The 15,301-nt window shown below is 39.0% G+C and overlaps 2 protein-coding genes across 3 annotated transcripts in view; both read right to left on the bottom strand.

Moving 5' to 3' along the window:
* Positions 1-2,753: 2,753 nt before the first annotated feature.
* Positions 2,754-5,505, bottom strand: ndufa13 (NADH:ubiquinone oxidoreductase subunit A13). Its single transcript, XM_026276320.1, has 5 exons — positions 5,354-5,505; positions 4,231-4,309; positions 4,082-4,153; positions 3,038-3,107; positions 2,754-2,960 (listed from the first exon to the last, which is right to left on the bottom strand). The coding sequence occupies exons 1-5, from the start codon at positions 5,445-5,447 to the stop codon at positions 2,841-2,843; spliced, it is 435 nt and encodes a 144-aa protein (XP_026132105.1). The 5' UTR covers positions 5,448-5,505; the 3' UTR covers positions 2,754-2,840.
* A 1,085-nt stretch (positions 5,506-6,590) lies between these two features.
* The window catches only part of LOC113111514 (transcriptional repressor p66-alpha), a 22,632-nt gene continuing 13,921 nt past the window's right edge, over positions 6,591-15,301 (bottom strand). The window contains exons 3-11 of one of the 2 annotated variants that reach the window (XM_026276296.1): positions 14,908-15,028; positions 14,586-14,717; positions 12,627-12,704; positions 12,225-12,347; positions 11,969-12,157; positions 11,662-11,893; positions 10,345-10,688; positions 10,097-10,256; positions 6,591-7,311 (exon numbers count right to left, since the gene is read on the bottom strand). In XM_026276296.1, the coding sequence (XP_026132081.1) occupies positions 7,181-7,311; positions 10,097-10,256; positions 10,345-10,688; positions 11,662-11,893; positions 11,969-12,157; positions 12,225-12,347; positions 12,627-12,704; positions 14,586-14,717; positions 14,908-15,028 (1,510 nt within the window). In that variant the 3' untranslated portion in view covers positions 6,591-7,180. The remainder of the gene's footprint in view (positions 7,312-10,096; positions 10,257-10,344; positions 10,689-11,661; positions 11,894-11,968; positions 12,158-12,224; positions 12,348-12,626; positions 12,705-14,585; positions 14,718-14,907; positions 15,029-15,301) is intronic. The other variant, XM_026276306.1, reaches the window with a different exon arrangement.

The following is a 15,301-nucleotide window of genomic DNA, read 5'->3' as shown; positions in this document are numbered from 1 at the left end:
CAAGACTTCACGAGTCCGGAGTCATTCAGGAGCTAATACTGTTCGAGTTTAACATCAGTGTCTCTGTCACAGAAGCAGTCATCAGGAGCACAGACGGATATTTGGAGAAATACACAACAATACACTGTATGAGACACAATTATACATTTCTCTTTGATGACAAAAATCATTAGGATATTAAGTAAAGATCATGTTCATGAAGATATTTAGTAAATTTCCTACCATAAATATATCAAACTTAATGTTTGATTAGTAATATGCATTGCTAAGAACTTCATCTGAACAACTTTAAAGATGATTTTCTCAATATTCAGATTTTTTTGCTCCCTCAGATTCCAGATTTTCAAACAGTTGTGTCTCAGACAAATATTGTCCTCCTCACACACCACACATCACTGAGAGATAATTTATTCAGATTCAGGTGATGTGTAAATCTCAGTGTTGAAACATTTACTTAAAACTGGTTTGTGCTCCAGGGTCACAGATCTAATATTCTGAATTATTCTATTTTTGTATTTTCCATTTAAATTTTTTTCTTTTAGTTTCTTTTATATGCCTATGTATTATTTTAATTTTAGTTATTTCAACACTTTAGTACTTAAGTTCATTTTTTATAACTTTTATTTGTATTTTCAGTGTTTATATTTAATGTTGTATATGCAGTTATTACTTTGCTTTTGTTTTTATTGAAAGGTCATTTATGATCTCAAACACTGTTTATTCTTATCATATTAATGATCCATAGCGTGTCTCTTTATGAATGCATGATGATTGTAAGAGTAAATAAAACACACAATCAATAAACACAATATATACAGTCTTGTTCAAAATAATAGCAGTACAATGTGACTAACCAGAATAATCAAGGTTTTTCGTATATTTTTTATTGCTACGTGGCAAACAAGTTACCAGTAGGTTCAGTAGATTGTCAGAAAACAAATGAGACCCAGCATTCATGATATGCACGCTCTTAAGGCTGTGCAATTGGGCAATTAGTTGAATTAGTTGAAAGGGGTGTGTTCAAAAAAATAGCAGTGTGGCATTCAATCACTGAGGTCATCAATTTTGTGAAGAAACAGGTGTGAATCAGGTGGCCCCTATTTAAGGATGAAGCCAACACTTGTTGAACATGCATTTGAAAGCTGAGGAAAATGGGTCGTTCAACACATTGTTCAGAAGAACAGCGTATTTTGATTAAAAAGTTGATTAGAGAGGGGAAAACCTATAAAGAGGTGCAAAAAATGATAGGCTGTTCAGCTAAAATGATCTCCAATGCCTTAAAATGGAGAGCAAAACCAGAGAGACGTGGAAGAAAACGGAAGACAACCATCAAAATGGATAGAAGAATAACCAGAATGGCAAAGGCTCAGCCAATGATCACCTCCAGGATGATCAAAGACAGTCTGGAGTTACCTGTAAGTACTGTGACAGTTAGAAGACGTCTGTGTGAAGCTAATCTATTTTCAAGAATCCCCCGCAAAGTCCCTCTGTTAAAAAAAAGGCATGTGCAGAAGAGGTTACAATTTGCCAAAGAACACATCAACTGGCCTAAAGAGAAATGGAGGAACATTTTGTGGACTGATGAGAGTAAAATTGTTCTTTTTGGGTCCAAGGGCCACAGGCAGTTTGTGAGACGACCCCCAAACTCTGAATTCAAGCCACAGTACACAGTGAAGACAGTGAAGCATGGAGGTGCAAGCATCATGATATGGGCATGTTTCTCCTACTATGGTGTTGGGCCTATTTATCGCATACCAGGGATCATGGATCAGTTTGCATATGTTAAAATACTTGAAGAGGTCATGTTGCCCTATGCTGAAGAGGACATGCCCTTGAAATGGTTGTTTCAACAAGACAATGACCCAAAACACACTAGTAAACGGGCAAAGTCTTGGTTCCAAACCAACAAAATTAATGTTATGGAGTGGCCAGCCCAATCTCCAGACCTTAATCCAATTGAGAACTTGTGGGGTGATATCAAAAATGCTGTTTCTGAAGCAAAACCAAGAAATGTGAATGAATTGTGGAATGTTGTTAAAGAATCATGGAGTGGAATAACAGCTGAGAGGTGCCACAAGTTGGTTGACTCCATGCCACACAGATGTCAAGCAGTTTTAAAAAACTGTGGTCATACAACTAAATATTAGTTTAGTGATTCACAGGATTGCTAAATCCCAGAAAAAAAAATGTTTGTATAAAATAGTTTTGAGTTTGTACAGTCAAAGGTAGACACTGCTATTTTTTTGAACACACCCCTTTCAACTAATTGCCCAATTGCACAGCCTTAAGAGCGTGCATATCATGAATGCTGGGTCTTGTTTGTTTTCTGACAATCTACTGAACCTACTGGTAACTTGTTTGCCATGTAGCAATAAAAAATATACTAAAAACCTTGATTATTCTGGTTAGTCACATTGTACTGCTATTATTTTGAACAAGACTGTACCAACAGTGCTACACATTAAACATCTGCTCTCATAACTGATTAAACTTATGTTGTTTTATAATAATTATTATTGACTTCACAGAGCAGAACTGAATCGATGATAAATGAACTGTTTTCTATTTCTATCAGTTATCAGCACATTTTTCCTGTTTAACGCTGTAAAGCTGCTGTGTGCGCAGTGCTCTAGAAACAGGTGACGATCACAAACTGACATGTGTAAGATCTCTGGAGTTCAAAGATTCATGTGAAATAAATGCAGTTCTCCTCGTACAGACAGCAGAGGAAGCAGGAAAGACACGAGACCGTCTGACAGGAAAATACATTTAATTTGGAAACATGAACAGTGTGAAGAGAGCTGGAGTCAGCGCCGGAGGGGATGCTGGGATAGCTGGAGTCACACGTACCACAGGAAGCCAAACTTCTTCCGCAGCATCTCCTCGCGCGGCCGCAGGTTAAAGAGCTCCTCTGTGATGGGAGACACCCAGCGGTCCGTGTGGAACATCTTCTCTCCCACCTGAAACACAAGCCAGAGATCCGTCAGGAGATCAGCTCTAGAACACTCTCAGAACTCAGTGGAACACGCGTCAGAACCTTCCAGCCGGGAACATCCTTCATGATGACCGCTTCCTCCTCCAGATTCTCCCGGAGCATCCGTAGCGTCCTGCAGGAGAGACAACACACTTCCACATCAATCAGAGAAACAGAGACGTCAATCACTCTCTTAATGAACACACCCCCTGCTGCCATTGGCCAGTCAGTCACAGCCCCGCCCCCAGACTCACGTGATTGGCCGAGTCAGAAGCTGTGCAGAACAGAACTCATGCATATTTTCAATCATGATTCACCACAAAGCAGGGTTTATGAAGGTCAACTTATCTGTGAGTGTGTGTGTGTGTGTGAGTTCTTTTTTAAGAGTAATTCAAGAAAGTGTAAGGAATATGTTCTCTAAATATAAAAGTCTTTAGAGAAAATGTTATTTTATTAGGAGCTCCACATTTGAAAATAAGTTCCAAAAGAGCTAACTAGTACATGAAAAATTACTTTTACTGTAACAAAACAATTTCTTCCTCAGTATTTGTGTCTTGTTTTCCAGTGCAATTATTATTTTTTTAATCAAGATTTATTTACTGGAGAAGCACAATGACAAACAAGGAGAGAAACTGAGTTTATGATTAAACAGACAGATGTGTGTTCTTGTTTTAATCATAAACTTCATTTTGATCTGTTTCTTTCTCGTCCTGCAGTTACTCAAAGTTACAGTCCGAAATACAGCGGCTAGTGTCCTTACCAGGTCAAGAAAATATGATCATCTTACCCCGACCTGATCATCTCTACACTGGTGACCTATGAATGACCAACACCTGTGAAGAGATGAAGCTGACCCCTGACCCCTCATTTTCTCTGTACTGTACTCATTATGATCAAACTTGTAAAGATTGCTTTATTGAGCTTCTGCCTGAAATTAATTGATGTTCACTAACTGTATGATTCTGTGATCCTGAAGGGTTTATTTATTGGACACACTCACTTCTTGTTGTAATGTAACACACGTGTTTCTGTAAAGCTGCTTTGGAAGCATGTGTTTCGTGAAAAGCGCTATACAAATACATTTGAATTGAGTTTCTCCAGACTCACCGGCGGTCGTGTTCGGCCTGCAGCAGCGGCAGTAAAGCCACGCGAGTCTCCAGCTCCTCGATGTGCAGCCGTCTGTGGAGGAAGAGCAGAGGTCAGGAGGTCAGGAGGTCAGGCTCGACCCACAGACAGTCAGTGGGATGATCGCTCACCTGCGCTCGCGGTTCCAGCGGAAGAGTCTCCAGTATCCAAACACCATGAGCCCCACGCCGACACCGAACATCCCGTAACCTGAGGACCACACACAGAACATCTAGAACCATCACCAGCACACGGACACGGACTCACTCCTGATCTGACCCTTCTCTGTTCACACTGAAGATCAGGAGTCTGGAGCAGTGAGGGAATGTGTTAAAGACATCTCTAATGTGTATTTCCAGCATCATTCCTCCAGTCTTCAGTGTCACATGATCTTCAGAAATCAGAATAATATGATGATTTACTGCTCAAGAAACATTTCTGATTATTATCAGTGTTGAACACAGTTGTGCTGCTTCAGATTGTTTTGGAAACCTCTGACACTTTTTCAGAATGATTTCATGAAGTTAAAAAGAACTGCATTTATTTAAAATTGATTTTTTTTTTCTAACAATATACGCCATTATTATGACTTTTATCATTTTAACACATCCTTGCTGAATAAATCATTTCTTTCAAAACAGAAAATGTACAGACCCCAAACTTTTGAACTGTAGTGTACAATGTTAGAAAACATTTCTATTTTAAACAAATACTGTTCTCTTTAACTCGAGTTAAAAACTCTTGAGTGTGTGTGTGTGTGTCTCAGTGTGTGTCTGAGTGAGTGAGTGTGTGTGTGTGTCTCAGTGTATGTGTGTGTGTGTCTGAGTGAGTGTGTGTTTGTGTGTGTGTGTGTGTGTTTGAGTGAGTGTGTCTCAGTGTGTCTGAGTGTGTGTGTGTCTGAGTGTGTCAGTGTGTGTGTGTGTGTGTCTGAGTGATTGAGTGTGTGTCTCAGTGTGTGTGTGTTTCTGAGTGAGTGAGTGAGTGAGTGAGTGTGTGTCTCAGTGTATGTGTGTGTGTGTCTGAGTGAATGTGTGTGTGTGTGTGTGTGTGTCTGAGTGTGTCAGTGTGTGTGTGTCTGAGTGTGTCAGAGTGAGTGTGTGTGTGTGTGTGTGTGTGTTTGTATGGAAGTTCATGTTTGCGTGAATACAATCGGTTTGAGCAGTGTGTGATTAAACTAGACTCTCCACCAGTGAACCAATCATATTCACGCATCCATGCGTGTTATTTCGTGAACCCCACAGGATCATCACGTACCGGACAGTCCTCGTCGTGGCAGGTTTCTCCGGTAATCCACGGGCCCGTATCCTCCGGTAGGAGGCATGTCCTGCTTCACCTTCGACGCCGCCATCTTTCCGTCCAGCGTCGCTCCGCTCGCGTCTTCTTCGGCTGCGCTGAGAGCAAATCCGCGCGGCTCTCTGGCGCCTCCAGCGGCCGCGCGCACGCACTGCGTCACACGAACACTGCGATGCTCAGCATTTTGCTCTGCTTCTGGTACTTGATGTATGCGTCTGTAGATTTCAAACTTGTAAGCGTTATTTTTTCGCTTACAAAGATTTATTTCTCTCTGTATTCTGAATCATATTTCATTCACACTGATTAATACATTTTACTCCTAAAACATGGTAAAAATGTGTTTGTTTTCTGTGTCACAGTATTTTATGATTTATGGAAAATCAGAACAGAGTTATGAACCAATGTTTAGTTTTTTTCTGGACATCTGTACAAGTACTGCATGTTTGATTTTGATGTTTTAAATGTGTTTTAAATAAGTCTCTTCTGCTCATCAAGTCTGCCTTTATTTGATCAGAAATACAGTAATATTCATCAAATTATATTAAATTGATTAAAAATAAAGACTTAGTTTTATAAAATATTTTAAACCTCTTTTTAATCATCAAAAAAATCTGAGAAAAGTATGACCGGTTTATAAAATAAATATTAATCAGCAAAATGGTTTCATAAATTGATAGTAATCATATTATTCTGATTTCTGAAGATCATGTGACACTGAAGACTGCAGGAATGATGCTGGAAATACAGCGGAGCATCACAGAAATACATTACACTTTAACACAGATTCACACAGAAAACAGATGATTTACATTAGAATAATATTTCACTATTTTTATTGTATTTTGTGTTTTTGAGCTAATAAATTCAGATTTAATGAGCAGAAGAGAATTCTTCAAATACCAAGAGTTCATTTGCAAAAACAGATAATTCCATTTTTAGCGAAAAAAAAAAAACAATTTCAGTTTATCTCAATCAAACTGCAGTTAGGGTTTGTTTAAGTTAAAAAAGGACTAAAAAAATACAACTAACAAACACAAAAACAACATGATTTTTGAAAAGTAAAAAAAAAAATGTTTTCGCAAATAACCATTTTCAAACATTAAACATAGTAATATGTCCAAACTTTTGACTTGTACTGTATAAATACTGCACAAATTAAAATGAAATATAATACAATAGTGAATAGATTGGCGCAGTGTGAAAGGGTTAAAACATTTTATTACAGGAACAAATAAATCTAACAAACTGTAACTTTTTACATGTTGCAGGAAGCAAACGCAACTCTGTGAAGGTCTGTAACCATGGAAACACGACGGTGTGACATCATCATCATGTGACCTCGACTGTCTACAGAACATGAATATTCTTGGTTTCAAACAGTGATGAGATTTGTTCATGTGCAGTTTAACCCCTCTGCCTTCATCATCATCATCATCATCAGCTCATAAAACACAATCTGAGCTTACTGATGATCTTCTACACCAATCAATAACTCTTTTAATCTAATGGTTTACATGTAGAGAATCGCCTGAATGGAAATACAAACCTTTTAAACAAACAATATAATCTGCAAAAAAATAATACAAATATTGACAAATAAAAGAATCTTCAACTGAAACTCGGACATGGTTCACAGAAGGTCAGTGTGACTGAAACTAAGAGCTGAACTGATGAAGAGAAGCTCTGTGAGGCTCTCGGGAGGAAGTGAAGCGATGATGTCACACCAGACGAGACTCGGAGCCCTTGTGTGTCGCTGAGATGGATCCGGATCCGGAGCGGAGCGAGCTTCTACTTCCAGGTGTTTGTGGTGTGTGAGACGGAGCGAGACGGGATCATGTCCAGCAGATACTCGCGCTGACGCTCCACCACCGACGGCTTCTGCCCCGACAGACTGGGGTTCACATACGCCATGGTCACGCCTGAGACAGACACACAGATTTAATTAGGCTTTCTGTAGGAGTTATGAGCTTAATCACATCATTCAGGCTTTCAATTCAAATTCAGTCTTTCCAGGTCCAATACCCTCCAATTCAAGGACTTCATGTGGAGACACATTTCAAGCGAGAGCAAGGTTTCATCGTGTTGTCTTGTAAGATACATTGTTACAGTTTTCATGTGTCAAACACTTTTTTTCCTTTGGCCTCATGACAGATTTTGGGTACATCCTATACTGTATTCTAAACTGATCTGATAATAACTCCTGCATTAGGGTTGCCAACTTCAGAAAATGGAAATAAAGGACAACCGTGATTCTTTATAGGAAAATAAGGGACACTCCAAATATTTTTTCTGTCCCATGCTGTAAAAAATGACAGTGAATTTAATGGTAAAAGACTGTAAAAATGCTACAGTAAAAGCCTGTTAAATGGTTAGCAGTAAATTCCCCTACTATATACGGTGAAAAACACATTGGACATCACATGTAATTTTACGGTAGTATACTGTTTTTTTGGAAGTGGAAAGAGACCTTATAATTAACAGTGAGTTACTGTAAATGATATTCCCAGAATTTCCTGTATTACATTTGATGTTTTTTTTATTTTTTTGTTGAAATAATGTTGGAATATACTTCTTAATATATATATATATATATATATATATATATATATATATATATATATTTTTTTTTTTTTTTTATTAGGGTTGTGTGTTTATTAGGGTTGTGTATTACAAAGTTACAAAAAAGATTTCATTACTTCAATAGCTTGGTATGTTATATAATTTATTATTAGAATTATTTAACTGTAAATTTAAGTTAAAACGGTAAAACCTAAAATGTTGCTACCGTATTTTTTACGGTAAGATTCTGGAAACAAAAATTTTGCAAATTATTATTTTTTTAAGTGACAGTGTCATTTCTACAGTCAATTCTATGTATAAAAGGTTCTCAGAAAGAATAATTTTTGTTTTGCTCCACCCATGTACTCTTATTCTAAATATAAAGTTTAATGTCATACAAAAAATGTCACGCATGTTATGTACAAAGCATTGGCCGGAGTAAATTTTACCACTATAGAATTATGAAGTTTTTTTTTTTTTTTTTAAATCAATCAATCAATCAATCAATCAATCACCTTTATTTATATAGTGCTTTAAACAAAATACATTGCGCCAAAGCACTGAACAACATTCATTTGGAAAACAGTGTCTCAATAATGCAAAAAAATGACATTTAACATTTTGAACTAAAATGTTATTGAAACCATGTAGCCTATGCATTAATGAACATGAATACGTTTCAGTTAAACAGAACAGCGTGTGCTGATTTTGGTGCTTGAATTTGTTCCTCAGTATTAATGAGGTCCAGGTTTGGGGATATACTAGAAGTTACAATTTTAAAAGTGTCATTGTTTTTTCTCTATTTAACAACATGAACTCCCCTCAGGTAGATTGCACGTTTTCTTTGTCAAGCTGGATGTTGTGATTATGATCAGTAATCACTTTCTATGCTTTCACCCAAACTGATGGTGAAGGGGATTGGTGTGGGAGGGTCCAGCCAGCAGAGGATTCCTCAAGGTCTTAAAGCCTTCTTTGAGTGGCTAGGTTCACAATAATAATAATGTAAATATTTGTATGGTCTATGGTCATATGGCTTATGCCTAGGAATACAAGACAAACTGCGTTTCGTATAGCTTTCATACGCTTCTCTGATGCCTTATACACAGGACAATCCCGTATTATACTGAACGGTTAGCGACCCTATGTTGCATGGATTTTATTGAAAAGAGCTCAGGCCCATGTACTGTAACCAGAAGTTTTAAGGTATATGGTTTACATGATCTTAACAAGCAGAGCAGTTCAACATTAACTTCAGGTGTGTCTGTGAAACGTTGAGGTATGGTAGTAGTTTTGTGCATGTGTGAACGTCATGGCAACACAACACAAAGAAACACTCAACGCAACAATGAATTGTTTACAGAAGAAGAGTAGTGTTCTGTGATTCGCTCCTGAGCAGAAGAGTGAACACACGAGCAACAGTGAAACAGCTGTGTGTCACGTGTGAACATGAAGAAACACGCGTAATCTGTGAGCATCCAGTTCATTTAGATCACAACCTCCTCGAACCAGGGCTACTGTTCAACTTAAACATTACTGATTACTCAAATAAAGCTGAAATCAAATATAAAACAAGTATCAGACGATTTAAACTTATCTTAGTCTAAAAAGTAACAAATTAAAACTAAAAATTAAAACTAAAAATGAAAATGAAATTAAATAAATGAATCCCTAACACTAGTATTAAAACAAATCCATAAAACTATTTAAAATGACAAGAAGATACAAAAAAAAAAAAAATTATATATGAGAAAGGTGAAAATATAAAAATAAATTCAAATTAAATTCAAAACATAAAAACTTATTTTGTTTAGCCAAATCAACATTTCTAATTTTCCTTTACTTTAGATGAAAACTGAATATTAATAAAATATTAATTAAAAAAGTATTTCAGTTAGTAGCTAATGCAACATCTCTAATATTTCTTTAGTTTAAGTAGAAGCACTAAAATGACAAGAAATAAATAAAAACTAAAACAACTAAAATATATATAAATTTTAAAAAGGTAAACAAGTAGCAAAAAAAAAAAATGGATAAAAATGACAAACACCACAAAAATGTATTTCTAATATTTATAATGAAAAGACTGAAGTGAGCTATCTCTCAGTAGAAGAGCGCTGGTCGAGGCGTGTTCTGAGCAGAATCTACCTGCTGCTCCACCGCTGCTCCGTTTCCTCACGCTGCTGCCGACCTTTGACCCCTGACGCTCTGCATGCTTACCTGGCCTGCTGACCAGAGCGGCGGCCGCCACTGCGTTCTGCAGCTGAGAGGACGAGGAGAAGGACTGAGGAACGGGGCGCATCGACACCTGCGCGCACACACACACACACACACACACAGCTGCGTCAGTCACTGAAGAGCCAGAGCTGCGCTCACACACCCCCAGTGTCCCTCACCTGTCTGACGGCTGAGTGACGGCTCACGCCCTGCTGGACTGAAGACGAGCGCACCTTCATCACCTGAGCAGAGGAGGAGGAGGAGGAGGCAGGGGGCGTGGCCTGCTGCAGCACACGCTGGTCGATCTCACGCTCCTGATGAAGAGCCTTGACGAACGCCGCCTTCAGCCGATTGGTGTGTTCAGCCTTCAGCTGCTTCTTCTGATTGGACGACATGCACTGCTCACACATGACGGCTCCGCCCTCGTCTCGCCGCCAGCGGCACGTGAAGTCTGTCTGACACTGAGAGCAGCAGCTCGGCTCCCCAGAACTGACCAGCAGACCAGCGTACAGACCCTGCTGACCTGACACACACACACACACACACACACACACACAGAGACACAAACAGACACACACACACACACACACACACACACACACAGAGACACACACATACACACACAGAGACACAAACAGACACACACACAAACATTCAATGATGAAATATAAAATAATTAAATATTGAATTATTAAAACAATATGAAAATAAATGACATTTCAATACGATAAAAGAAAATTCTAAATAACTGAACATAGCAACATGATCCTAATAATAATAATAACAATAATAATAATAATAATAATATGAAATACAAATACATAAAAACGAATAAAATCTAAATCAAAATGCAAATAATATAAAACATTCATTTAAAATTTCAGAGATGATGAAAATAAAATATTGCATTTTATATAATTATATAAAGCTAAAAACAAATTTAAAAATACAATGCTTATTTTGCTGTATGACAAATATTATAAAAACAGAATATTTACATTTTATCATAATGACATAAAATACTATAATACTGCAGAATAGAAGATTAAAAAAATATAATACATTTTCTATATGATAAAATAATGTAATAATAAAAATAATAATAATAAACACTTTCAAATCTATTTGAACATCAGTGTCCCTGCAGCACAGAATCATGATTCTCTCAATATTTAGATTTTTTTGCTCCCTCAGATTCCAGATTTTCAAATTCTGTAATCCTCACAAACCACACATCACTGGAGAGATGATTTATTCAGATTTCAAATGATGTAGAAATCTCAGTTTGGAGAAAGTGTCCCTCATGACAGGTTTAGTGCTGCAGGGTCAGCAGCAGTGTGTGGAAGTTAATAAGTGGTTATTAAAGTGATTATATCTGTGCTGGACACGATCAAACGAGAGCTGAATAATCACATGATGCCGTCTCCTGTAACACTGCTTCAGCTGCTGTATGTGTGTGCGGTGTGAGCGCTGTGTTAGATGTGATGTGGTCTAACCTCGGCCCAGAGACTCCAGCAGGTTCTGCACCACCTCCTCCAGCCCCAGCAGGTAGATGAACTCGTTACTGGCCGCCGACGGCAGGAAGCTGAGCTGAGGAGAGGACGGTTTGGGCGACGGGATCTCCAGAAGAGTCTTCTCCAGCTGTTTGCGCAGCGCTAGTTTAGCCGCCTGACGGCTGTCTGGAGACACACTCACACTGGAGACGCTCTTCAGCTTCGAGCCGGCGGCCTGCGGCACACAGTCAGTGTTATATTAGCATTAGCATTATTAGACTGCTCTGATGACATGTATGAACACACACACCTGGCTGATGCTGAGGAGCAGGCCTGTGCTGGGGATGCTGCTCATGCGTATGAGTCCGGGCTGGAGGATCTTCTGTCCCGGGACGCTGCTCAGTGTGGCTCTGGGAGCGAGGAGCAGCGGAGGAGGACCTGAGGAGGAGTTCTGCTGCTGTCTCAGGACAGAGATCTGCTGCGCTGACACTGAGATCGACTGCAGAGAGGAGAGAAGCATCAGTGTGTGTCCAGACGAGCGACACGCAGCCGGCTGAGAGACACACCTGAGCTCCTCGGACCAGAGGAGGCATGATGACCTGAGCGCCGGACGAGCCGTGTTTGGACACCTGAGCGCCGCGCACCAGCGGAGGAGGAATCCCCGTCCCAGCAGCCCGAGCGGCGATCACCTGATCAACATCCACACACCAGAGCGCTCACTTCTGTTACTGCACACCTGTCCTCTCTCACTGTGTCCTCCATTATCACATCTACTCACTAACTAACCCCACACTGAACCCATGATTACAGGAAGTACCAGGAAGCGTGTGTATATGTGTGTGTGTGTGTGTATATACGTGTGTGTGTGTGTGTGTATACGTGTGTGTGTGTGTGTATACGTGTGTATACGCGTGTATGTGTGTGTGTGTGTGTGTGTGTGTGTGTGTGTGTGTGTTTGTTGGCCTCACAGGTTGTGCTGTTTTCCCAGCAGCAGCAGCAGTAGATCCCTTCAGCAGAGGAGCAGCGCTGGACACAGGAATCGTCGGCTGATGGACACACAACAGAATGATCTTCAGTAACTCAACTCCTCTCACACTGCTTGAGCTCCACACACAGGCACGTGCACACATAGACATCAAAGGGGGCTTGAGCACATGCCCTTTTTATTCCTGGAGAGAAAGTTTCTGGGGTGCTTTTTTTTTTTTTTTTTTTTGAAAAAATAATATATATTCCTGTTTGCGCACAGCTTCCCTGTCAAACAAATATATTTATTGAAGAATAGTATATCTAAATATCAGGTCAGGAGTTCTGAAGCGCTCATTGAGCTGATAATACTGCGCATGTGTGATTCAGTGTGAAGCAGACTGACTCACAGCTCGTCTGAACCGAACTGGTTCTTTTGGTGATTGATTCTGAACTGATTCTGTGCTTATGTTATAAGCGCGGGTAAACTGAAGGCTTGAATGAAGGGCAGTCATCGCTAATGACATTACATTGAGCGCAAAAGAACCGGTGAACCGTTTTTTTTTTTTAACTGGTTTATTAGGAATTGTCCGAAAGAACCGGTTCACTTAAGCACCTGCTCCTTTGCCCCAAAAGTGCCGTTTTGTCAAAGCAAAATTTCCTCGAATTTTTTTTTGTAATAACATACCCTTTTGTCAACGCCCAATCATAATATTATTACAATTTATTAATAATAATTTAGTCGTAAATAAAATGACCAATATGTTGACCTTTCACCTGACCGGGAAAATTCCTCAGGCCGCACGCGCATTTTTAATTGCTCAAAGATATTTTCAGAACCGTGGCAGCTGGTCTTTTACTGTCTGTGCTGGTAAGTGGTGTTTCATTCTCAGCGAAGTGATTTTGATGTTTATTTACTTATTATTATTTTACAAGAACGATGTGATGTGAGAACATGCAGATAAGTTGCTGTGTGTAGCCTGTAGTATTAACACTAGCGTGCTGTTTGAGGGAGAAAAGTTTCACAGACATCGAGGGGTCTGGTCTTTTTTATGTTATTTGACTAAACTTTTATTATATTACAGTACTTATTTATTTTTTTAACACGTTGAGTGCCTTAAGAATAATTATCACAACACTGGTTAGGCTTATTCAGGTTTTCTCATTCTCTGAATTATCATTATAAAAATAAAAACAATTCAGGAATTAATTATATAATTATATTTTAAATGTGATGCAAATATATTTTTTTTCTACAATAGCAACAGTGTTTACAACAGCAAGACCACTTTAGCCTGTAAACTCAATAATATCTCTCTGGAAATTAATGTAAAAATATCAATGTCAATAAAAAATGCATGATATACCTGACATCAAAGTGCAGTGTGAAGGAGATTAATAACAAATGTAGCCTGTCATTTGTTTACATTGCAAAGGTGTTCAATTTTAGACAATAACATCTACAACAGTAATAATAATATTAATCACTATATTCCAGTGGATCAGTTTTTTTATGTTTTGTATCAATATTTAAGGTGGACTTATTGATTAGGTGCAAGAGTAGTACTGATGGTTAAAATAATAGATTAATGTTAAACCAGAGAAGAAAAAGCCATCAGGTTGGGACAATTTAAGACATTTCAGTTTCTAATCCCAGAGCTGTTATTATTTTAAACTTAAAATTGTCTTCTCTATTGTTTCTTTGCATCAAAGCATTTGCTGCTGTATCAGTACATAATCATCCATATCGATACGTGAATCCGCAAGGAATGCATCACGATATATTGCTGTATTGATATTTTGAACAGTGCCATTTAAAGCCTTGTTCCATATTCCCCTTTTATACTTTGAGCACCTGCCCCTCCGAAGGTCTCTGCACGGCCCTGTCCACACACACACCGGCTCATCTGCGTATGCTTCTGGGGTTTACGGTGTCATGGCAGTGCTCCTAAAGATCTGTGTACCTTCTGAGCTCCGGAGTCTTTGTGTGTTTGACTCTGTCTGAGTTTCTTCAGCAGGATGAGCTTGGCCTCCTCTAAACGCAGCTCCTCCTTCAGCTGCTTGATGACGCGCTCGCGCTGCTGTGGAGAACTCCTCTGCACACACACACACGCACGCGCACACACACACGCACACACACACACACACACACACACACAGAAACATACCATACAGGAAAAGCACTAAATACACATGAATGTGCCACAGAAACAGCATCTCTGTGAGACTCGTAGCACACGTGTAGCGGTCATGTGTGCATGTTCATGTCAAAGGTCACGTGTTTACCATCAGCAGATCCACGTCCAGCTCTTTGAGGTGATTTCCTCCGTTCACCTGTGGACTGAGCGGCTCGTCGGACAGAACGATCACATCATCAGGCGCCGGACTCGTGTCTCTCTTCATCTCTCTGCAGTCACACACAGAATCAAACATCACACTCGTTCAGATTATATATATACATAGTTTAACATTTTTTGTTTGTTTATACAGAATATATTTTCCAGAATAGAGTTGCAAAAAGGAAGAACATTTCAGGACAATTTTCTAAACTTTCAATACCTTTTGGAAACTTTAGGAAAGATTTGTTGGAAAGACAATTTCAGGAATTTCCCACTCCATAACAACCCTACTCTGAAATCACCATTTTACAAAAAGATCCTATTTAAATCAATGCAGTTAA

Source organism: Carassius auratus, chromosome 2, assembly GCF_003368295.1.
Source record: "Carassius auratus strain Wakin chromosome 2, ASM336829v1, whole genome shotgun sequence".
In the NCBI taxonomy this organism is placed as follows: Eukaryota; Metazoa; Chordata; class Actinopteri; order Cypriniformes; family Cyprinidae; genus Carassius; species Carassius auratus.
This window is presented reverse-complemented; position numbering and strand designations above follow the sequence as displayed.

What these genes read in the sequence shown, in the direction of transcription:
- ndufa13 (XM_026276320.1), bottom strand. Translation starts at nt 5,447, where the DNA reads ATGGCGGCGTCGAAGGTGAAGCAGGACATGCCTCCTACCGGAGGATAC. An exon ending in GCCACGACGAGGACTGTCCG is followed by an intron (nt 4,310 to 5,353) that starts GTACGTGATGAT and finishes TGTGGTCCTCAG; the next exon opens with GTTACGGGATGTTCGGTGTC. An exon ending in AGGATGTTCCCGGCTGGAAG is followed by an intron (nt 2,961 to 3,037) that starts GTTCTGACGCGT and finishes CTTGTGTTTCAG; the next exon opens with GTGGGAGAGAAGATGTTCCA.